Consider the following 25621-nt stretch of genomic DNA (forward strand, 5'->3'; position numbering starts at 1 on the left):
CCGTCCGTTGCGACATAGTCCTTTGCGTTATCTTAGTTTTCAACCCTCCGTTGATTATGAACTCGGGAAAACAAAGCGGCTGCACCTTATCATATCTACGAGTATAAAATAGCAGCGATGACGCGCACGCGCACACTCGCCTGCACTTCTTACACGACGCACGTCCGATTTCCCGCCATTTAAAATTTTCGCCGGCGCGTGAGTTTCCACAACGCGTGTGAGGTTAGTGTGTATTTACATTTATAACATTTTTTATTAAGTACTTATATGATAAAGCAACCAATTCATATCAGTTCGGTGATACACTTTGTGCCGTGAACGTGCCGTGAAGATTTTTGTTTAGTGCATGTGTACGTAAAACGAAATATAAACAAAATATATAGTGGTTATTTTTATTAAATTAAAAAGACTCAAGGCTGGTAAGAAATATTATTAATAATACAATAATATAAACTATAAGAAGGGAAACTAATTCATTCTTGTAAATGATTATTTTTTAATTTAATTAATGTACAAAAAAATATATGTATATAAAATTATATATTTTCTCTTGTGGACATAAACACGCTTTTTTTTTTTGTTATTTAGCTAAATATTTATTACTTACAAGTTAGCATTTTAATTGGAACAAATACAATATGATTACATCGGCTTGTGTAGGATTGAATAAATTACAAATAGCTAATTACCTACAGTAGAAGAAGACCACCCAGACATAGGTAGATCTTAAATTATATAGGAAGAACATCGAGTCTTAAATATGGGTCATCCTTTTTTTATTAGTGTTCTATTAAGTGTTCTATATTTTTACGCACACAATGTATCTTGACTTATCTATATTTAATTATTTAATAAATAAAATTAATTTTTGCGCTTTAAAAAGGTGCAAAAATTATAAAACAAAAAAATAGAACTAATAAAGGAATCACTTATAACCGCTAAGTACCTTAAATTTTAAGAACATTTCTTTTAAAGAAATCGCTCTATTTTTAGTGTTGCAAGTATTCAGAAAAATTCCTCACAATTGATAAAAATTCTCGAAATGAGGTGAATTTTTTTATCTGAAAGGAAAATACTTTCAGACTGGTGCCATAAAAATTATCAAAATCAAGTTTTGCCGCAACCGAAATCGTTTTTTTCTTTTTGTAGAAAATAATAATTCAAAATTGTATAAATATATTATAGTATCCATATTATTACGTATTTACACACACATACATATAGATAAAAAGTTGATATGTATTTTGTAAAGCGTTTGTATATAATTTAAGGTACATACTTACTACTTGTTTATAAATATATAACTCTCTTTCATAAAATATTTAAATTAATTATAAATTCAATGGTTTAGTCAATGTGGACTTGACTTTAACTTTTAAGGATAACGATAAAATAGGTGGTGCATTTATGTTTAATTTGTAATAACTTGAATATTTTATTTAAAAGAAAAAACTTATTCTTTCTTTTATCTTTTGAATAGACACGTTTTCTCTCGCCCATTTTTTAAGCAATTCTAAAACGAACGAGGTTCGACTGTATTTTTATTAACTTTATATTTTATATACTCGTTAAATCTATAATATAATATTGACAATTCTGTTTTAAATTCTTACGGTTTATGTATTATTTATACTTTTATATGTAGTTGTTTAGTAACGATTATGAAAAAAGGAAAATTTATATATTTATGTTTAAAATATTACGTGATGTTTCGCCAAATTGATACCAATTTTAATTATACTTTTTGGAGTTGATGGGATTTAATTCATTACAATTGAATTAGTTATATTAGAATTGTTACAATCGAAGTAGTGGTATTTTTTTCTGTAAAATCTAGTTGTTTGTAAAATATTAATTTCTGTAAACTCAATTTCTTACCTGATAATTGAGTAGACGTAATTAGTTATTCAATTTCTGACTGGTTTCTTGATAATTCATATTCTAGGGCTGGTGTTAATTTACAAGCGAGAAATATGTGTTTTTAAACAATCAAGTCAAAGGCACGTGCTATGATGTGCGAAGAATATATAATAAGTTCTTGCCTTGTGGCCAGTGTCATGAGAATTTATCTCTAATAGCCACAAATGACAATGAGTGAAAATTTTGCTTTAATTTTAGATTATTTAATAATTTAATAAAATATGGTTTGACATAAAAAGATTCGTATAATTATAATTATAATCACACTATATTAAAATCATGTGTAGTTATTATTAATTTCAAAAGGGGCATCCAGCAACGCGATACCTAAATTGGTAAGAACACTAGCTCTGACATGAAGTGAAAGGTGCGGGTTCAAATCTCAATAAAAGAAATATAATTCTTTGTTTCTACTAAGTTCTTAAAATTTTATTGTATAAATAAAATATTTTTTTTTTATATAATTATATCTAGATACTTGTTCAATTTTATTCTTTAATTTACGCAACCAATGAAGTAAATGCAGGTTCTCTTAAAATACCGGTAGGTATATCCTATATCTAAATTGTACCTACATTTCTAGATAAGGAAGAACGTACGATACGTAACGAACGTACTTTCAAATTTTTCGTTAACATACGTATGTTTTTTTATGATTGTGGCATTTCGTGTCAACCATTTAACATCTCATTAAAACAGATAAGATAACGAGTCATTCATATTGATGTAGACCCTAGGATTCATATCATTTTATTAAGATTATTTTTATTTTATTTTGAAGGATTTTGGTAGATATTTCTTTAAAGAGTTTTAGCTTATTATTAGTAGCTTTTTTTCACGAATATAGATGTAAGTATGAGAATTTATTTCAAATTTGCAGTGTTTCCGTTGCAAATATAAATATAGATCAGCCTGGGAAATAAAATGTATTGGCAAAGGTAATGCCATAGGTTTAAATAAAAATCAATAGATTACATAAAAAAAATTAATAATAAAATTAATAAATAAATTAATAATTAAATTAATAATGTAATGACGAGCAGTCCGTATTGTGGGAGATGCTGAAGTGAGAAAAACTCTAGAACCTCTACAATTACGTAGAGATGTAGTCTCCTTCACTGTTTTCTGCCGCCTATTTATGGGGAGTGCTCAAATGAATTTCATTCTCTTATTCCATCCTCTTTCCGATATCCCACCATTGAAGTTGGGCCCGCGACTACATCCACACGGTTGACCGCCTGCGTTCGCTTACAAATAAGTTTGCCAGCTCTTACGTAAACCGTACCAATGTGGAATAGCCTTTCCTTAGACATGTTTCCTTCATCCTATAATCTCGGATCCTTAAAAGATAGCGTCAAAAAGTGTTTAGTGAACCGGCATAATGCTGTTAACGGTTGAGAGTAAACATATTTTTTTTTTCGGTTGATCGTATTCATTAATAGTGTGGTCAGATGTCGTACTATAATGAAAAAAAATGTTACTACATGCAAACATAGTCACATTGCTGATAATACTAAAGTTTTAATGAGTCATATAAAAAATACTTGTATAATTATAGCTAATTCGGCAAACGTTGTTTTGCCTTCTATTGTAATCTACCAGGTCACCTCAAGATGACAAATACAATATTATAAAATTTAATTAAAATATATTAAGGGGGTTTAGAAGATTAGTGTGAACGAATATCGTGACACTGGATTTTCAGTTGTTGAATCATAGGTACATGATACCTACTGCGACAGCTATCAGTGTTAAAGTTAGTTTTAAATTAAGTCATGAACATAATAAACTTTTCAAGGCGAGCCCTATGTTCAACAGTGGATAGTTCACGGCTGATATGACGATGATAATAATAAATTACAACCATTAGATAATCATGCCTACATTTTCTATTACGAGTACGGCATTATTATTTGAGTATTAGGGTTGACAAAGTGACATCCTTGGTGTTACAGGTGTTGATAAGCTACAGTAACCTCGTTTACTATTAGACAGGCCGTATGCTTGTTTGCCACCATAGTTGTATAAAAAAAGTCATGTACTGTAGTAATATTCTCCACTAATTTCATTGCTTATGTTTTGCTACTAACGGAATCATATTTGGCCCATGTAAACATTGTCTTAATATGTGATAAGACGCTGTTTATTTTCGTTGTTAATTAAATAACTTGAAACCTTCAATAAGTTTTATATTCTAAACTGTTTAATTATTTACAGAATACACCGTCAAAGATGAGTTCAAGCGATTTTAGGATAGAACGCAACGTCGAGTTGTCACCTGAAACTAAGGAGATTGCGGAACGGGAGTTGAGGGAGACACCAGAGCGAATGAGGGAAGCTATCGAGCGTCTCCGCGAACTCCTCAAGGAGAATGACGACTTGTACTTCAGTGATGATGACGAGATCTTAACTATTTTTCTTCGTCCATGCAAATGGTATCCGGAAAGTGCATTAGCTCTGGTAAGTAACTTTTAAATAAATATATTATTAAGATATAATTATTGTAGTATGCATTTTGTATACCTAATAGACAATTTCTGTGATTTAATATGATGCTTCTCATAAATAAAATAGTGGTTTTGAATTCTGACCGAAATATTTTAAATTTTTAATTGGTTCTCAGTAAGTCAGTTTAGAAACTAAAATGATTTCGGTCTTATTATTTCAGTTGTTTATTTAATATCAGCTATACTCTTAGTATATTAATTTCTACCGAAACTTACTAAAATTACTAATCATTCGCTATAAACATTTTTGGAAATTTCGAAAATCCGAATTCTGCGTAGGACAGTCGCGTATTTCAATGCCTATTATATAAAAAGATGGAGTTTATTTATGTAAAGATAATTAACCTTAGCAACTTATTAAATAAAAATTGTCCTATTTACCAATCTTTGTCTTTGTAGGTAATCAATGAATGATCTTAATTATCTTAACAATAAACAATACCTATACCACGCTGATCGTTATTCGAGTATATCTAGATATCACTGCACAGACCTATATTATGGTAGCGTTACGTTACTAAATAATCTAGAATAGAATTACAGTATTTGTTGAACTATTGCTTGATGTTTTGTTTGGAAATCGTGTCATAATTAGGATACATGGAGTTACAGCGTGCGCATAGATAGTTATGTGAAGTCATAGAACAATGATATTGTCATGATATTCAAAATGATGTCGTAAATGGTTTCTTGTAACATTTTTACAGATAAAGTGTAATACGTCGATGTTATACACTTTATTTCGTAAAGAGGTATAACTACTATTTCGTTGCGGTACGATACTTAGTTTATCAGTACTTTTACACTCTACAGTTAAATATAGTATTTGTTAATCATACCTAAATAAAAAGGCAAGGTGCAGACTCATTCGTTGACTCATCATTGTAAAGCCCAACAGTTAAGAATTAAAATATGAAATTGTAAGAAAATTCAGTCCTTAAAAACCTTTAAAGAATTATTATTCTTAAAGAAAAAGAATGCATTCTTCAGCTGGATACTTTCCATGGACTCGTCAATTCCATGCATACTAACCTAAAAGGGAGTGGCTATGTTTGAGTAATACTGAAATGTTGATGATCATTAATTAATATTATATATTGTTTTGTACTGATTGGATATTTTATTAAGATCGAGTTTTCTACCTATAATCTGTCTTTCTATATTTGGTAGAAGTAGTACAAAATCTTGGCGTGGGTTTTATTTAGAATGACAGCGTATAAAATAAATCTTCAGAATAAAAAGCCTTTATAGTAATTGATTTTTGTCATTATGTTTTTTTTTTTTTAATTGATAAACTTAATAACGCGACATGTTAATCATTGGCGTGTTTAAGATTGTTTTTCAGGGTGATCTGCCCCTTATAAAAGGCACATTGTGTACTCTTAGACATGCCTTTAGGCATAGTTAAAACTCGAACTCTGGGATGGGCACCAGACAATTCTGAGATGGACACGACGATAATTATACATATAAACAGTAAAATTATATAAATAATAAAATGATGCTTAACACGCATCCTACACTTTGTCCCGTTGTTTTTGCCCTTAGTCTAGAAACTATAGGACTGATAGATAAAACAGAATGTACCTACCTACCACAATGTTGTTCAGTACACTTAATTAATGATATATCTAATTAGATAAGAATAGGTCAGTCTTTGCATCATATTTTATGCGTTAATATTTGCCTTCATTATTTGTGTTGAATATACAAAGATGACTTAACAATGATTGGGTTGTTGTAACTTATTAAATAAAAGATATATCCCATTCGTGTTTCAACCGTGAAGCAGTTGTGTTTGCATGGCTGTGTTTCGGTTTGAAGGGTGGGATATGGCGTGTTACCCAGTAAGGGTACAGAGGAATAACACCTGAGTCCTCAAGAATGGCAACGCATGGGGGGGTATCATGGGCGAAACAGTATACTCTGTTATGTCCATGATTCTGCTCATGTCTATAGGCGACGGTTACCACTTTCCATCAGGTGGGCCGTCAGCTTGTTTGCCATTCTAAGTTGTATAAAAAAAAATATTTGTTGGTTAAGCAATATTGCGACTATTTGTTAATATTACCTGCCAGTGTAATTAAATATTATTTAAATTTTTATGAGAAGCAATCACTTATCTTTGTTAGGGTAGTTTTTAAAGAAGTATTTAATGTCCTGGGAATCATTCATTCGCAGAATATTGACATATTCGTGTTTTTTTTTCTATTCCATTTTTACTAGATATTCTGTTTTGTTTCCTTATTTTAGCGGGCATAAGCCCGCGAGTTGATTTAATATTAACATAGAAAAAATCACGTTAATTTTGTTAAAATAAAACCGAAATTGAAATAATAATTTACATATTATAATGAAGTACTCATAATACCAAAGGCCTTTTATTTCAGCTTTGTTTATTTTATCCACTGTCATTGCGATAAAAAGACATGCCAAGTTTGTTTACTAATTATGCCAGCCGAGTATATAGAAAAATAGAATATAGTTCTATGTTATACGTGACTTTATACAATCGATGGGTCATGCTGTATCTCATTATCTATATAAACCGTAATTATTTAAAGCTAGAGTTTTTAGTAATTTTATTGTTAACACAAAAATAAATATATATTTACGAGTGTAATCTCAACTGGAATAGATAGAGGCTGCTGTTATTATTTTAATATAGTTACAAACAATAATAATAAATTTTAGAATCCACAAGACAAGCGCCGACCTTACGGCGGTATCTTAAATTAATTTGTTTATTTATTTCAAGTTCAGTTAAAATTAATTCTTCTTCTTTATCGGCGAGTGGAATCATTGTTTGTCAAATTATAGTGGAAATAATTTGACGAAGAATGATTGATAGAAATATGTAATAAAAATAAATAAACATGCTTGCGCCTGTAATTATGCAATAGGGTAGTCAGAAACATTTATCGACTAATACCGTTGTGGACAATATAATATTCATTTGTCCACATTTCGCTGAGTCACAGATAATATAATAATACTATACATACTAGTAGCTCAGTATATTACAGTCCAGCGAAGCAAAGGGCGACTAATTTGGTTTCTTAACGGTGTTTATCGTCACCGGGGAGTTAGATAGATATTTAATTGACTCTTAAAGTTTTTGTGTCTCGTCAAATCCAAACTCACTACATTTGACTTCTATAAGTTGGGATTGTGTAGGTATACCAGTAGTTCATAACTATCCTATTAATTTATAAATATTAATATTTGTATGGATGTATGGATTAATGCTTATTATTAATTTAAAGTATACTAAAAAAGATTTTGATATACTCTAAATTTTGTACACTACACGGGTAGTTATATTCTAACTTAGCACACAGGATACTTTATGTACTGATTCACGCAGGGAAAGCTGCGGGATATAGATATAGCTTATGAAACAGTAATTTTTACAGTTTAAAATGTTAAAGAACTGCTTATACCTATTCATAATATGTAATCAATGTCAAAGTTCATTTTTTATCGTGAAATACACAGATAACGCTTATCAGTTGCGTTTAGACGTGCACTGTAGGCCCTGTGGCATTGGCAGCATCATATTATTCTACATAATTGTAATGTCCATAACAATTCATAAACTGTCCACTGTTGGACACGGATCCTCATAAAGGAAGGAGATTAGCGTACTAGTATTACGTAGGGTAAAAAAGAACAGGCGTGGCGTAAGGGTTTTGATATGAATCTTTATAACTTTTTTTTTATTTACCTTATCAATCGCTCAGAATAGTTGATGTTTTTTATTTATTTATTTATGGTTGCAGAGTTTATTAACCAGAAGTACGGATTCCAAATCACAAGGTCATCATTTGGTTATCAAACCTTGCGAAATTTGCGAAACGGTTTTTGTTTGTTTTTTTTTTTACAGACACAAGATTAAAATTTTATTAACGTGTGCATACACAAGGTAATATTTATTAAGTACAGTAGGTGTCTGCGGTTCCTAACAAAAGTAATAATGAATATCTAACTAGCAATAAGTCTTCTATTTTTTTTATATTACTTTTTAATAAGTATTATAGGTTTAAATAAATAAATAAGACCCACAAGTATTACACACAGTAGTAGAAAGTAAAAAGAAAATACTATTCCTATTCTATGATTATATATATATATATATATATATATATATATATATATATATATATATATATATATATATATATATATATATATATATATATACTTATAGGACTATATAGGAATATATGAGACTAAGAGGGCAGTCTCGTAATGGTTATAAATTGACGATTGATGATAAGAAATAATTCAAGAATATTGTTGCTAACTAGCATGATAATTATGTATGGACATGTTGAGTAATATATATTAATTTATAGTCAGCTTCATCGCTAATTATAAATTAATATATATCTAAAGTACCTATATCTATAGGCGCCGATTATGATAGCTCTTATTCCGGTACCTACTAAGCTAGGTTATGATAACAGATTATTGCATATGGGCGGTAATTTATACATTAAATTAATTTAATAAACATTAAATGTTATGGGTCTGCATGAAGTGAAGAAATGTATACATAGGGATGGTCAGCGTGGCAGCGTCTTAAAACATCTCTAAAGCCTAACTGTGATTGCCAATCCGCCTGACAAGCGTGGCAACTACTGGCAAAACCTCCCAAGGGGGAGGCTTATGTTCAGCAGTGGACAGTTAAAGGCTTATATGATACTCATTAATCTTATTTTATTTGCGGAGATTGAATCCGCAATCATTAGTCAAGCAGAGTGCAGTAACCTATTATCCAATTTTATTAAAGAAATGGTTCAAATTTGAATAATAAATTTGGCCTCAGTGACCTCTTTATCTATTTGTGTACTAACCGGATGTTCTAGTTAAAGACCAGATATGTAACATGATTATCTGTCACTTTTGAAAACAATTAAGTGTCTAGATAATAATTAACCGATGTGTCTTAGCAATTAAGTTAATGAAGATATTTATTCCAATAACAAAATTATATATTTGTTTGTTAATCATATTATTGACCGCTACATGACCGATAGGTATATTTTATCAGCAAAACATGTCTATGGATCGTACCATCATTTATTGTTAAAATGGGATATTTTTTTTTATGGGTGAAAATGGAATGGTAACTCCGCCTGCGCTAATGAGATACGCTAGCGGAGCACCAGTGAAGGGTGATTGATGAGAATGAATACAGGCCAGTTAGCCCATCATGATGAATTCATCAGGAATTAACCATGATAGTTTCCAGGGGGAACCGCTGGTTGGGTATATTGCTAGCAATGGGATTCTTAGTCTCCATTACTAACAATCCCTTTCCCCCCAAAATGGGATATTTGGTATATATTTACAGGGTGAAGTCAAAACCCTTAGCGGTATGTAAAACTAAGAATCTACTCATACTATCTAACATATTAGGACAGAAATTTCGTAAATCAATAATTTTAAAAGTACAACAATATTTGAGTCTTCCATGCTGAATATAGTCCACGTCTAAATAAGTGGAAAAAGTACTAAGACAGATGAGTTAAGAAACTCCCTGCTAAATAAAAATCAGTGACTTACTCGTATAATACAATACAGAAAGTTAATAAATCAAAATGAAGTTAATTGGAATTGACAGACAGATCCGTTTCTTGTATATACAATAAACGATCTTGTCTTATTTTGGTTTTTTAAATGTATGTTATCCACAGTAATGCACAGATATTTTAAGGCTATAACGTTTCACTGCAGCTCATATTAACTAGATACTAATATTTTGACTAAGGAACAATGATGCAATTGGCTGCAATCGCAATTGCATGAATGTCTACTGACCGCTTACCGACCTTTCTATCTAACCCAATGCAGCAATTTGATATAACTATATATGTATATTGTAGTAAGTATATATGTATATAAAAAGGTACATACATATGTATTTAAAAAGTTAAGTAATTTATTATTTAAGTTTAAACTGTTTTCCCTTTAGGTTAGTTAAAATAAAATTACTATTTGCAATAAGTATACAACGTGATGTGTATTGTAAGAAACTGAAATCACAGAAATGGAATTTTATCTACATCGAAGTCCATTAGTATAACATTTACAAAATATATCTAATCTAAATACGAAGCAAATTTTTAAACTTTAGATACTAAATTCTTCAAGTTGCCGCCAACTGGAGTACATTATTGGTACAGATATCTTTCTTGGAAAGTTGGATGGTTGGTTGGATTCTTTTTTGTTATACCTCTTTCGCCACGTCCTATATATTATAGAAAAAGCACCTAATATTATCTATCTAAGGGTATATATTGTAAGAGATTGCTATTATTTAATTTTTTAAGGTCGTCACTTGACGTCATTGTCAGATTTACAAACATGTTACAAACAACAAAAAAAAATCAACGTCATTGTTAAACTTCGTAATACATCATCATACATATCTTTGACCCTTTTGGTTGTCAAAAATAGCTTACATGGTTTGTCTGTATCTACATGTGTACGTAACATGTTCGGATTGTTTGACTGCAATGGTTCATCGTCTAACCGGAATTACCGAACATAATATGAATTCACAATATTTTTTTGTAGTTAGTTTTTTTTTTATAAAAGATCGAATGGAAAGCGTTACTTAAAAAAAGTCTATCCCAGTACAGTATATCTTCACGGTAGTAATCTCAGTGCTTATTGCCACTTCAGTTGATTAATTTCTAGACTTAGTTATATTATGTTAACCACTTTAGTTCTTTGTCAGATCTTCTTACTCTGAATTACATTTTAAAGACATTCCAAGCATAGTCTTTACCATCACCTGTTAGATCAGCCTTACTATAAAAAAACTAGATAATACTTACTACAAAAATGAGATACAGAGATAATTTGTGAAGAAAATTGTTGTAGACAATGACTTGAATAACATGAAGTCTAGACAAATTACACACGAGCAGTTATTTGCGTTTCACAAATTATCTCATTTTAAAAAAATACAATAAAATTGGATTTATACTGTTTAAACGCACGTATGGGTGCTTTTAAGACAACTGGAAAATATCAAAATTGCTTAGAAATAGCAAAAACCTTGACGACAAATATATCTTTGTATGTTAAAGGAAAAACGTATCTATCAATCAAATATAAAAATCTTATGTTGTATGTAAATAGTATGTATGATATAATATAATGTAATAAATTTTTAACGATATTATGTCATTCTTGTGGTTCAGGATATCTTGCTTTCATTCTTATCGATTAAGTAAATAATTTAACTATGTAAACGAAATTCGACTTCGTTTCTAATATCTGTTCGTAAGTTAGTAGTAAATACTTTTCCTACCATATTATCGGAAACAAAGAGGAAATGGATCCATTGTTTGTAAGATAATATTATAAACTGTTATACGGTCGTTATGATAACAAGCGATTGCAGTGGCTAACGTGAAACTGTCAATATTTTTGTGTTTATGATCTCAGTTGAACCAAATCACATGTTACTTGTATTTTATAAGCAAAAAACTATGCACTTTGTTTAAATAGAGAATTCACGAAGTACAAATCGGTACTTGGTAGAAGTATTATGAATAGATAGTTGACTTTTGTAACAAACATCAAATTGAAACGCTATAATACAACAAACCTCGTGTGACCTAACACAAAAATGTTTTGTGTGACTTGCACTATTGCTGCACAACAATGAAAGTATACTACCAGTCATAATTATGTAATAGCGGCAATAATGAACGTTGGGAATTGGGATGTGAGTAAAAATTTAAAAGTTGATGAATTCAAATTGGTCAAATTTTAGATGGATCATATGGTAAATTAGATATTTGGGCTACTAATTAGATAGGCTCGATTATTGGTTATATCACAGATAATATTGTATTTAAATATTCGAGGTTATAATTTCTGACAACTTTTAAATTCTGATTTAGAGTATATATGACCATTTTTCTTGAAAACAAAATAGTAAATAGTAATAGTAAATAGTTAATAGTAAGTAAGGTAAATTAATATAAGCCTTTATTATATGTACTAGTATCACTACTATAATTAATAACAATAAATGTTACTGAACTGTATTTCAAATTACTATTTTTTATACCTAAATATAAACTATAAATCGTTCTGTATATTTTATTTTGTTGCTTTAAGGGCTAAATAGTTGTGTAATAAGTGGGACTATATTCAGGAAATTTAAAATATATATATATTAATTTAATTTAATGTGCATCGCGTCTCGCTAATCATCTAGCTATGTAATTATGTTCATTTTTCACATGAAGCCAGACTACTTTCAAGGGAAAACTTACTCATGTAGATATATTAAAGACTAGAAATATACGTGTAAATAAATTCCATAAATAATATTCTGATATTTGACGTTCTAACGTCTAATCTTTATTATTTATCTCTCAAATATTCTTAGAAGATCCGAAAATGTGAGGAAACATTGTTATCAGAGACTTTCGTAGTCTCTAAATGTAGTAAATATACTTTTAATATATTTTTTATTATCGGACTATCTACACAGTGTTTTATGCAGTTTTGAATGTTAAACTAATTAACAAATTACTTTATTGCCTGACAAATTTCATGGATTTGATTTGTGATATACCTACTGTTAAGTCCAATGATGCCTAAGGGATGCCTAAGTTTATATGAATCCCAACCCATACTATGAGAATAGTATTACTATATAATTCAACTGCAGTTCCTGAGAACTAAAATCCTAGATGGAGGCATACATATGAAATATGAAGGAAGCGGTACCTTCACCTCCTTCATACTTATCCTATAATTTTATATATCCTTTAATTTCAGTCCCACACTTCAATTTGAATAGCAGCAAAATATTTTTTGAAACTCTGAATAGTTTCAGAGTTATCTATGAATAGGTAATTTCCAAATTACAAGTATATCTTTGAATAGGTGATTCCCAAAGTTACATTGGAAAAACGTAACAAACGAAGTCATAAAAATAATTATAGACTTCCGCTCAGGAACTATATCGTCATGATAATTAAGTGACCGCTGAATTGAAATTAGACAAATAGCATTTATCTTTTACAGATGCGACGCTTAGCAGAATTCAGACGTGACAATGCAGCTTTACTGGACGATCTAGTGCCTGAACATGAGGAGGAGGCCTTCCTGCGGCATAAAATGGCCAATGTTATGAAGGGTCGTGACCACAAAGGAAGAAGGGTCCTCATAGTCAGTGTTGGTGGTAAGCATTTAATTATGTTGATATCTAGTAATAAAACTTCAATTGATCGATTCATGTCTTGTATAACACACAGCCGAAACCTAAATTCTAGATTCATGAAATATTTAAACAGAAGTTTTGTTATAGCACTAAAAGGAATTTCCTAAAATTTCTACGAGCATTGTTTAGTGTATGCCCAATATGTATAATACCTTAGTATAAAGTTGAATTTGTAACTAAGAATATAATTAATCTATATTGTTCTATATTATGTAGGATTAGATAAACCGGTTACGAGCATATCGGATTACGTTTATTGCAAGGTTTCAATAGCCATTAATAGCATGCATAGTTATTTTTGCCGTATTTTCCAAATAGTTGTCGAATCCGGGTTATAAGGATTTTTAGCTGCTTTAATTTTTTTTTTATAAATTTATTCTCGTTAGTCGCATAAAAATTTTGTCCAGATCAATGTCGGCTTTTTTAAACAAACATTTTAAATAATTATTATTTAACGTGAATCAGTATATAAAGTATTCAATGTTAAGTTAGGCTTTAATCTATCCGTGTACCAAATATAATTAAAATCCGTTCAACTGTTTAAGCGTGATTGGGTAATAAACATACAAACATTTTTATAAATGATCACATTAATAATACTACTGTTATTCAAACAGTTTTCATTTTATAGCTAAAATTATAATAAAACTGTTTACTACAGGTACGTGGGACCCCAAGAAAGTCAGTGCTGATCAACTATTCCGCTTATTCTACCTAATACACGTAGCGTCGTTGTTGGAACCAGAGTCACAAGTTCGAGGTTGTGTCGTCATCATGGATTACAAAGACATGGGTATGGCACAGGTGGGTACATGAATATTTTAAACGTGAGGAACTGTATATTAATTTACGTTTATGAATAATCATTTTTATACATTCATTTTTATATATTTACATATAAAGAATATAAAAATGTAATACTTACTTGAAGTAAAATAAAAATATAACCTGGAGGTTTAGGTAACACTCCATAATCGTGTCCCTAAGCTACCCATAAGGACATGATCAATAAGCTGAATATAAAAATTGAGTGAATAGATATGCAAATAAATTATATGAGCTCAATTAATTCTTACATATTCTGAGCAAGATTGTTAAAACATTATCGACCTAGATAAAATCAATCTACATTCGTGTTGCAAGGTGTAACCACAAAAGATACGTTCTTCGCGTCATTGACCCCTGTGGCCATAAGCTATTGTTATAGAGGATGGTTTGTATAAGGTTTTCGACTCATTGACCAAGCCAGCTGTTAAACGTTCAGGAAGTTACAACAATCTAGGCCAATGTTTCTGCTAAGGTTATGACGAAATAGTGTTAAAATATTTACTATTGGTTTTATGCAATAAGATGATCGACTAATGATTCATACTCATCATCATTATTATTTAAACATACTACTCGTAATCTATAGTATCTTATTATATTGTATCTGTAGCTTCTTGACATAATGCTAGGTTATTAAAAAAAATATATTATTATTACAAAAGCAATTATCGAAACTAGGATACTCGGACAATCAACCAGTGCGATAACTGCTATGCAATTTGATAAATCACTTTCACTGCGCATGCGCATCCCATGCCTATTGCTTTAGTCACTTATCGCAACAATGACACCGTAGTATTCTGTTTCAGCACTTCTTTATGTAAATAAAATACCTTGCATTTTTACTAATTACTGGACATGTGTACAAAGAATTAGTTCATTAAAATTATACATAATATATAAAATCTTGATACCTACATACATGTCAAGTAATTTAAAAAGGTAATAACGTTTAACAAAGTATAAAATGCAGTATGACAAAATGCTAATGATAAAGGTAAAGTACAGTTTTTTATACATATACATATACTGTAAATAATATATATTAATAGCCGCGACAAAATAGAAGGGTAATATTTCTTCTTCAATAATCCACAATATAATAATAATTAAAATTTATATTCAAAGAGCACTTACAACCAATGAATCATGATATGGGATCTTAAACAAAGTATTTAGTTACTTGCCTACACATTGTACTGTACAAAGTGCATAAAATATTAAAAGATCATATATGTCCGGCATTATACATGTACGCGCAACAAAGAAATTGAAAGAGCAATGTCCGTTCCGTACTCCCTCGTTACATCCATTGTATTCTTTATCTGTGTTCGCGCGTATTTACAAAATTGTAATTAGTCATTTGTCATACTCACCACAGATTAAAAATAAAATACATTTGATAACAATATTATTTCATAAATTAGTCATTATTAGATTAGCGAGCCATAAATTACGCTTCCAATTTAAACAGTGCATGTTCTTTTGAATTTGATATTTCATGTTTTTATCTTTACATTGTATATTATACTAAAAATTATCGCATATCTTCTTAAATTAAGTGGACTATCTTCGATAGGATTATTTAATTTTAAGTATTACATATAGTGAATTGTATAATTATTCTCCGTAACTTTTCCGCAACGTTATCAGCGAATAAAGTTATATTTTATTCATGTATATTGGCCATCTTGTGTTTTATTGTGCAAACTCTCGAGTAAGAATAGTAATTAGCGACGTTTAAATATATATTGAGCCATATTTAAGATTTGTATCTAACTACAAATAAGTAATAAATAAATAAAGTCGAACGTATGTTACAGCGCTGTCTAATAGTGTTACAAACTAAGCAATTTTTGTACATATTACTTACGGGTACTAGACAACTGATAGGACATACCATATGTTTTGTAAATAGTGTGCCTGATATATTGAAAGCATCTAGATCAATATAAACAGATGTACTCGTAAATTATTTGTATTATGCGAACATTGAACCCACAACTATTGGAACGTGAGGCAGTGTGTTAAATCACTACTCTTCCAAAGACTAATTGGGAAAGTTTTGTATCTACGCTTTTGTTGGGAGACGAAAATACCTACTAATGGAAGCAAATGGCTGTTACGCAGTCTAATATAAAGGTCTATTTGTATTTATATTGTTCATTATAATGTAGTATAGCATGTATTACAAGAACAAATAGGTATATAAGCGAAGCTGCGACCAGCTGCTAGCTAGCTACAGATTACAGAAAATATAATCACCTTATTTTTTGACTATAGATGCCTACTTATAGATATAGCTACCCGTATTACGTCATCATAATGATTTGTACATATTAATACTTTGGTAGTAGATAGTACCTAGTACTTTCAATTACCGCGATTCATATAATTTCCTGTGATTGGTTCATATCCTCCTAACATACAATAAAAACATTCATCGACCACAAGGATTCCGCGTCGAAATTAAAGGAAAATGCTGGAGGCTCAGTGTTCAGTTCAAGGGGCGTCACGTCCGAGGCTAGTTCGCTTGTTTATTCCAAAGATGCGTGGTTTTATCGGATTTGGAGCAGAATTGTAGAGAATAGTAATAATATGTACCTATAGTGAACATTATTTCTTTTTTATTTTTATATAACAGTAAATTTCAATGTTATTTAAATCTCAGATAGATTCTAAATTTAGTATATTACGCTATTTTTGCTACGGAACTGTTACTCAATTAGGCTTCAGCTAACTTTTGATTTGAAGTTTTTATATAAAATGTACGTCGAAATAAGATTAGAGGATTAACAAAAATAATATTGTACACGATACTTTCGTATAAATTTAGAGAAAAAGGTAGTTTATTATCAATAAAAACTAGCTTTTTTAATAAACAAAAAAATTAAGATACCTATTTTCTATACGATCCTAATATCTCTTTAAAATTACGATTGTTAGAGGTGAACATATAATATAACACATGATAATTCTTCAAATACTCTGAACTACCAAACTTGGTATTAATTCTATTTATCTAATCCTTATAAGACCTTCTAAATTGTAAATCAATATTTTAACAAAACATCCGTCCTTTGTTGTGAAAGGAAGTGTATTTTCCTTTGTCTCATAAGGACATAGAGTATTCACGGTCATTGAACATACAAATGTTGGACCTATATGCCGTGTCACTAGTCAAATGCTTTGCATGTCATCTTTTGATCTGCGTGGTCAAGTGGTCGCCGCAACTAGGTCGCTTTATATCATCGCATCTCATTTGTTATGTCGGTAGAGATTATATTACTGGAGCTAGTGGTAATTAATAGATACTTAATTTTAACTATAAGTTAGGATTTATAATAGTTATAGTTAGCTAGACTAGCTATATCCCGCGTCTTCACTCGTGGTCGTATCATGATATTCAGTTGCATAAACTTTATCTCAGTAAATGAGCTATCAAATTTAAAAAGATTTTTTTCAAATCAAACTGAAGGTTCGAGAGATTAGCGCAATCAAACAATCAAATAAACTTTTCCGCTCTATTGTATTAGTATAGAGGTTCGTGTTTCGGTGCATTCTCGGATTCTCTGATTTTTTATATTGTTTTTCAAGACCGATGATGCTAGGCTATCAGTAGGCTATCATAATAAACGCTATGTAAATACATAACCCTTATTATATTTTAATTTAAACGGAAAAGGTTTTGTCACAATTAAATTGTATAAACAATTATTATTAAAAAGATAAGGCACTAGTGAATAGTTCTGAACAAATAAAGACGTTACAAAATAACACAAATGTCGTATCGTACTTATAGAATTCTTCCGAAGATTGTATTTTATGTTTTTTCAATAAATATTTTGTCAATAAAGTAATGAAATTGAATAACGTTCCTTAATTATGAACCTTTCGTACAAATTTTGTGTTTCGATAATATTATCACTCGATTTAGGAACACCTGTAGATATTTTTAATTTCACCATTTCAACGTTGGCTATTCTGAGTATAGTCAATGTTATTACATATTAATTTTACGCCAAATTCATCTTTATTCTGTTGTACTTTAAAATGTTTATTACAAAGACCTACATAGGTATTTTGTGAATGTAAACACGGGCACGTGCCAACGATATTATTATCGTAGTGCACAATCTTTTAAAGGAAATATTTATTAAATTTTGTTTTGTTCTTTGCACAATAATACTTGTAAAGTATAATGCATTGAACACAACGACATTAGTGGCGGTGAAGTAATTAATATATACGGGTTTATAAATATATAAGTAACTATACATAGTTGTGGAAAAGAATAAACATTACAAGTGAATATATACATATGTATATATTTACCTTTAACTCGACGTGGCGATGATAATAAATAGTTTACAATCGAGTCAAGTTTACGACGCATATTTTTGTATTCATTAATTTCCATAATTAATAACACTCTACTATTATTTATAAAAATGGTTCTTGAATCGTGCGATAGCATGATATAATTTTTAATTATCTGAAAAACACTTGGCCAATAAAGAGCATTCAATTATTCAATTTGGGTATATAGCCTTGTATATTTTGATAATATGTAGAATAGCATTGATCAATACATTCGAATACAGAACGTTTTTTATTTTGAAAGATACATTGCCTGTAGCAACAAAAGACGTTAACATTAGGCAAAGTTATTTTTGTATTGTGATTAAGTAGCATGTAAAATGTAAAAAGTTGTGGATGTTCCTTATTAAATAAAGAAATAAAAATTACCTCCTAAGAGACATTTATAAAACAGTTGTAAATATTTTCTTCTAACTTACGAATTTCTTGTTCTGTGTTACATAGAGAAATAATTTTCACTTTAAAAAATATATTAAAAATTGATATTATACCTAATAATGAATTTACCTTTTATTTTCATCTTATTTGGAGTAAATTAAGTAATTAGTGACTTTCTTTTGACTTTTGCAAAATACTATGTTAGTTTGGAGTTTTTGGTATTTAATCGTTATTCGAAACTTTTTTTATAGTATATCGCTAAAATGCTAACAAATACAAAAATACAAATACAAATAGCTTTATTTTGTTTGAAAAGTGGTATAAAGGATGGTATATAATATTTTAATATTGTTCACATTTTTTTACAAGAATATGGCATACAAAATTTATTTAATTGTGCTACTATGCTATGCTAAGCTCAGGGTCCTCTTTATTTGTAACTACAGGTACGAGCGATGTCTCCTTCGTTCTCTAAGAGGCTGCTGACGTTCATACAAGATGCAATGCCGATGCGCCTAAAGGAGGTGCACTTTGTCAACCAGCCGTACGTGTTCAACCTTGTTTGGGCGCTGTTCAAGCCATTTATCAGGGAGAAACTTAAGAACAGAGTACGTATTTTGTAAACTCTATATTATATATATACTGATCATTATCATACAATGATAATGATCAGTACATAAGTATGCTGTTAACTGCACTATGGCTTCCCCCAAAGGGGGGTTTTCCCAGTAGTTAGCTGTAAAGCGTGAAAAGGTACTTGTGACTGGCACAGTGCAGGTTATCGTTGAAGGAAGTATTGTATGTCTTTGATTGTTAACATTTATTATCTCCAATTCATTTCTGGCTCTACAAATGTCAAGCTATTTAAAAAATATGACATAAACTTTTTAATTATTCGATATTTGAAGTCCTCTTTATTAACATTATTATTTATTTACTTGTGAAAAGGACTGCAATATTAAAAAAAAAATATCTTATATCCATAATTTGCAAATATTTACGATTAAAAATAGTCTTATTTGTATTTTACTGAAACAAAAATCATATATGCACTATATACGATTTATGTACTATATATCATTATGTACTATATATATTTCCAGATCTTCTTCCACGGTACAAAGATGTCCTCACTCCATAAGCACTTAGCTCCCAGTCACCTGCCCGCGGACTATGGTGGTGAATTACCCGCCATCGACTATTCCGGCGCAGACTGGTATCCCGCCCTCAATGATGCCATACAGCATATAAACAACTGGAACACTTATGGCTTTAGAAAATAACTATAGAAATAAATAACGGGAAGTTGATATTTATACTAAAAATGCCAATGTATTTGTATGTTAAAATTAATTATTTCAAATGAAGATCGATTTATTTGTCATTATCTGAAATAGGTTTACTGACAGGTATATTTTACGAAGACATACTATACCGATGTAAAATTGTGACTTTATTATGAATCTCATTTCAATAATCATATCTATCTATCTATAGTCATAATTAAAAATAAATACACAACTGATTAATGCTCCAATTAATAATTATGGTAGGTACCTAATTAGTGTAAAATATGTTTATATGAGACTAGTGCAAAGAGAAAACTGATATTGATACATATTAGCTTGAGTTGGGTGAAGGTCTAGGAAAACAGACGAGCAATTGTTTACGGCTAAGCTATGCGGTTTTATTCGAATATTTAATGTTTATAATTACTTAGTCAGCGAGTAAGAGGCGACTAAAGAAATTTAACGGTGGAGGAATGGAACAGTAACATCTTTTGAACATCTCTAAAAGCCTAACTGCGATTGCCAACCCGCCTGCCAAGCGTGGCAACTACTGGTAAAACTCCCCGTATGGTGGAGGCTTATCAGCAGTGGACAGTTAACGGCTGAAATTACGATGATGATAATTATTTAATTCGAATTCGAATACGTGTTTTTTGAAGTCCATATAATTTTCAAGCAATTTTAAGTGAAAAGATTAGCTCGTCAGTTCATATCACAAGCGCCGATCCATCACCGACCTTATCATTAAAATTATAATAAACTCGTCGGATGAGTATTAAAAAAACAGTATAAATAAAAAGACATATAGTATTATCTGTAGTAGTACGTAAACTAATCTATAATAATAATTATTAGATTAGATAATTTATAAGAAACCTCAATTAATTAAGATGTATAATTTTCTAAAATATTTTGTTATTTTGTTCCTTAAATGCATTAGGTACCTACGTAATTAAAGAAAATAAAGACTTATCACTGAGAGGCAGCATTAATTTAATTTAGCAATGTTAAATATTAGAAAGTATGAAAAATCAATATTTTTATTAGATAAGAGATCCAGTCGTCTCTGAGTAAACCGTAATTAATTTTAAAACGTTAAATACCTATTCATTATTTTCTATAAATTGTATAAATTCAGAATTTAAAGACAAATGAGATAAACTACCAATAAGATTACACCAATTTGATTATGTCTATATATAATTATATAGATATATATGACTTTATGACTGCATATATGTTGCATTACGTATAATAATCGACAACCCTGTATATTATTATTTATAAAATATTTTACGTGATGTGAGTTTAAATGACATAAGCACGAGCTATGCATACTATTAAAATTAATTTAGTCGCATACTATATAAACATAGTAAACGTAGTTGGGTCTTTTGTATATTTTCGAGTTTTTTTTTATATTATTCTTATTTTTATATTATATATATATTTTATATATATTATAATTTTTATTTATATATATTCATTTAATATTATAAGATCAGTATGTAGCGATAACATAATTACGCAGATTATTTTTTTTATCCATTGCGAAACTTTTATATATAATTTTCATTATTTTTATATAACATGCATAATACTTTGCAAAACTAAAATATGATATTTATAACAATTTTATACTTATATATTTAAATATATTTATATAATTATAATAGTAAATCATTTATTATTGTTTTTAACATATTTAAGACTTAGGCTTTTTTATATATCGTTACCTAATGATTTTTTTCATGAATATATTTTATTTCACATTATGATTGTTTACGTGTACTTGTAAAAGATAAAAAACTCGTTAATATTTATAATATGTTTTAAATGGGAAGCTTTTACATAGATTATAGATGTAACTCATGTTAGTAAGTCGTAATTAATTTATGTAATATACCAAATAGATATATTTAAGAAGACCGGCGAATGTTCAACTAAATAAGTTTAAATTTATATTTTTTTATAATAGTATAGTAGTCATTATTTTTTTATGGGAAATATCAGGGACTATTGTAGCATTGAAAGTATATACCAATCGAATTAATGTCATGCATTTTATAAAAAAAAATTCTTTTTATATAAGTATCTATAATCATCAATAATTGTCATATTATATCGCTGTAGTAATCGAGGCTGTGAATGTTATCTTAATGTTTAAAAATCCCGTGTCACGATGTTCGTTCACGCTAATTTCCAAAATAGTACAATTGATTTTAGTTAAATTTTGTAAATGTGTATTCTTTGTTACAACTTGAGATTTAGTTATTATTCCATTTTGGAAATTATTCAAAATTTTGTGATAAAATTTAACATCGTTGATGTATCAACGTCAGGAACCTGTATATGTAAATGATGTCGGTCGGTATTTTGGCGTGCAGTTCGGTAAGTATCAAAGGGACTTTTTGGTATATCCCAACTACAATTCCGATTACCGGCCATGGGATTTAATATCAATCTTCTAACGTCGTAACTCGGGATAATATTGGATTTTTCACTTTTATGTTTGATTAATGTAATAATAAAGATTGCATTTGGACAAACGATCGATTGAGATAAGAATAAGATCAAAAATGTATGATTTTAAATAAGTGACAATTAATATTAAGAACGTTTGTGCCTGGTGAAAGACCTAGCTAATATTTTAGGATATTATTATATAGATATAAAACTCTCTATGTGCCTTATTGTGTTGATTGAAAGTTTGTTGTTTAAGGGTCCAATCTCATCAAATTTCAATAATGATGTGCATTCCATTTTAATGGCAGTAATTTTACTTTGCTCAAGTAGTAATTAATGTGAATGTTAAAAATTTGGTTACAATAAAAATTAAAGGTCATTGGTTTATAAACATGAGTTTTATTAAAATTTGTCATTTTATTAGTTTAAAATAGATAATTTGGGTACCTATAAGTATTTTATAATATTTGACATTAACAAGTATTCATGTTTTTCTTATTTAATTCCAATTTGTCAAAGTCGAACATTTATTATAAAAAAAATATGAAGTACATATATACTACATAATTATACATGAGATTAAAAAACAAACTGGAATCTAATCAAATATGAGAAAAGAAGTATTTTTTTATACACTTTTTATATTTCATCATGAGAGGGAATTTATGGTAAACTTATTGAGCAGACTGTAAAAATTTGAAACACAAATATATATCGTTGTTACTTTGCTTAGTATAATTTTCAAGGAGTTTAACACTAACTAAATATATTTTTTCTTATTCACATTGGGACATCTGACAACCCCTAAGGGGTGTATGCATTAAGCATGTACTCTTTGCCTGAGAGTAATGTCGTGGCATGCCGTCACCGCGTTGTTTGTTTTGACCCAGGCTGTCAAGCTCGTGCTATAACACCGACTGGGAGAATATGTAGGAAAATAGAAAATAAAATAATCGTCACTGAGTTGGCTAACCGTTGCTCTGAAAAGGGCCTGCTATACACAAGATGTACAAGAGTTCTTGAGGCGTCAGTGTTGTAGGATCACATCCCTAGTATATATGGAACATCACTAGAGTTGGACACTGATTGGTTGATTAATAATATTGTGTAATAATGGCTGTCTAAGTAATGAATAAATCATCTGCAAATATATTAATTAAACCGTCTACTATTAAAAGACTATAAAAATATGACAGGAGGATATGTGTGTAACAGGACGAAGTTCCTCAGGTGAGAATGGCCAACAAATTCCTCCATTGCCGGAACCCGTAGGTCGTACGCGGTACTACCGTTCGTGATATATCGACTTGTACATATATTTTTTTAATAGGTGATAATGCATTAGTAACCCCACCTGTGCTAACGGTATACGCTGGCGGGGTACCAGTGATAGATGATAGATGACGATGAAAGCAGGTCAGTTAGCCCATCGTGAAGAATTCCACGAGAAGTAACCACGATGGTTTCCAGGGGGAATCACGTGGAGGTCGACTTTATTAGTAACATTGCTAGCATTGGGGCTGTTAAGCTCCATCGCTAACAATCCCTTTCCCCCCTGCATCTGTACATATTTACAGGGTGGGGTTTTGATGGCCCTGCAGTCTCCGGCTCTGTGATATTAAACACATACACATGCGTACCATACGAGAGAAGCACAGGTGAACCGCGGACGAATCTATTTTTTATAGATACGAGTATCGCGTTCGCAGCGGCAATTTTGAATGTACAATCGGTCACAATATGATACTGTGCGTTTCCATGAGGCGGAGAAATTTTCTAATGCCAAACAGTTGCTTAAAAAATGACTTCGCTAATTCTGAAACGATTGTGATGATTCATGAGTGTCGGTCATATAAATTTTGTTAAGTTTTTTTTTATGGGTAAAAATGGTATGGTAACCCCGCCTGCGCTAACGGGATACGCTGGCGAAGCACCAGTGAAGGGTGATAGATGAGAATGAAAACAGGACAGTTGGCCCATCATGATGAATTCATCAGGAATTAACCATGATAGTTTCCAGGGAGAACCGCGAGGAGGTCGACCTGGTTGGGTATATTGCTAGCAATGGGATTCTCAGTCTCCATTACTAAAAATCCCTTTCCCCCTAATTTTGTTAAGTAAGTGGATTCTATATGTAGAAACATTTTTATATGTAAAAATTTTATATGAAGAATCGTAAATGATTAGGTATGATTAATAGTCAAGGCTGAATGTAATGGATTATTGAGATTACTATTAAATAATTGAAATAACTCAGTGACAATACTTTTAAGTACCTAATAAATCAGTAAGTAACATAAGTAAGTAGTACGTCATTAAAATCAATTAAAATAGGTACTTTAAAGTTAATAGCATTAAACTTATCTGTGATTTCGCTTGCGAAAACAGGCTATGTTCATTCATCGGGATCAGAGTAGCCTATGTCTTTCTTCATCACATATAATACATGTATAGGTATCAAATTTCAATGTGATTGGGCAAACTGTTAAGTTGACAAGATTTACAAAGTTTATAATATTAGTAAGAATAGTAAATACTGGTAAAGATAAGGATAGTAGGTTAGGAACAATAGAATGAAATAGTCTAATAGGTAT

At 30.1% G+C, this 25621-nt stretch overlaps 1 protein-coding gene across 2 annotated transcripts; it reads left to right on the plus strand.

Annotated features, from left to right (window-relative positions):
* The first annotated feature begins 66 nt into the window (after positions 1–66).
* Positions 67–23418, plus strand: LOC113516651 (clavesin-1). Of its 2 annotated transcripts, none has more exons than XM_026901102.3 (6): positions 67–222; positions 4138–4380; positions 13491–13647; positions 14348–14490; positions 19719–19880; positions 20376–23418. In XM_026901102.3, the coding sequence occupies exons 2-6, from the start codon at positions 4153–4155 to the stop codon at positions 20553–20555; spliced, it is 870 nt and encodes a 289-aa protein (XP_026756903.1). In that variant the 5' UTR covers positions 67–222; positions 4138–4152; the 3' UTR covers positions 20556–23418. The 2 variants fall into 2 exon arrangements, with proteins under 2 accessions (XP_026756903.1, XP_026756904.1); XM_026901103.3 differs by lacking the exon at positions 67–222 and adding an exon at positions 255–419.
* Positions 23419–25621: the final 2203 nt, after the last annotated feature.

The sequence above is a fragment of the Galleria mellonella genome, unplaced genomic scaffold (assembly GCF_026898425.1).
Source record: "Galleria mellonella isolate WM207_F2 unplaced genomic scaffold, CSIRO_AGI_GalMel_v1 utg93, whole genome shotgun sequence".
NCBI lineage: Eukaryota > Metazoa > Arthropoda > Insecta > Lepidoptera > Pyralidae > Galleria > Galleria mellonella.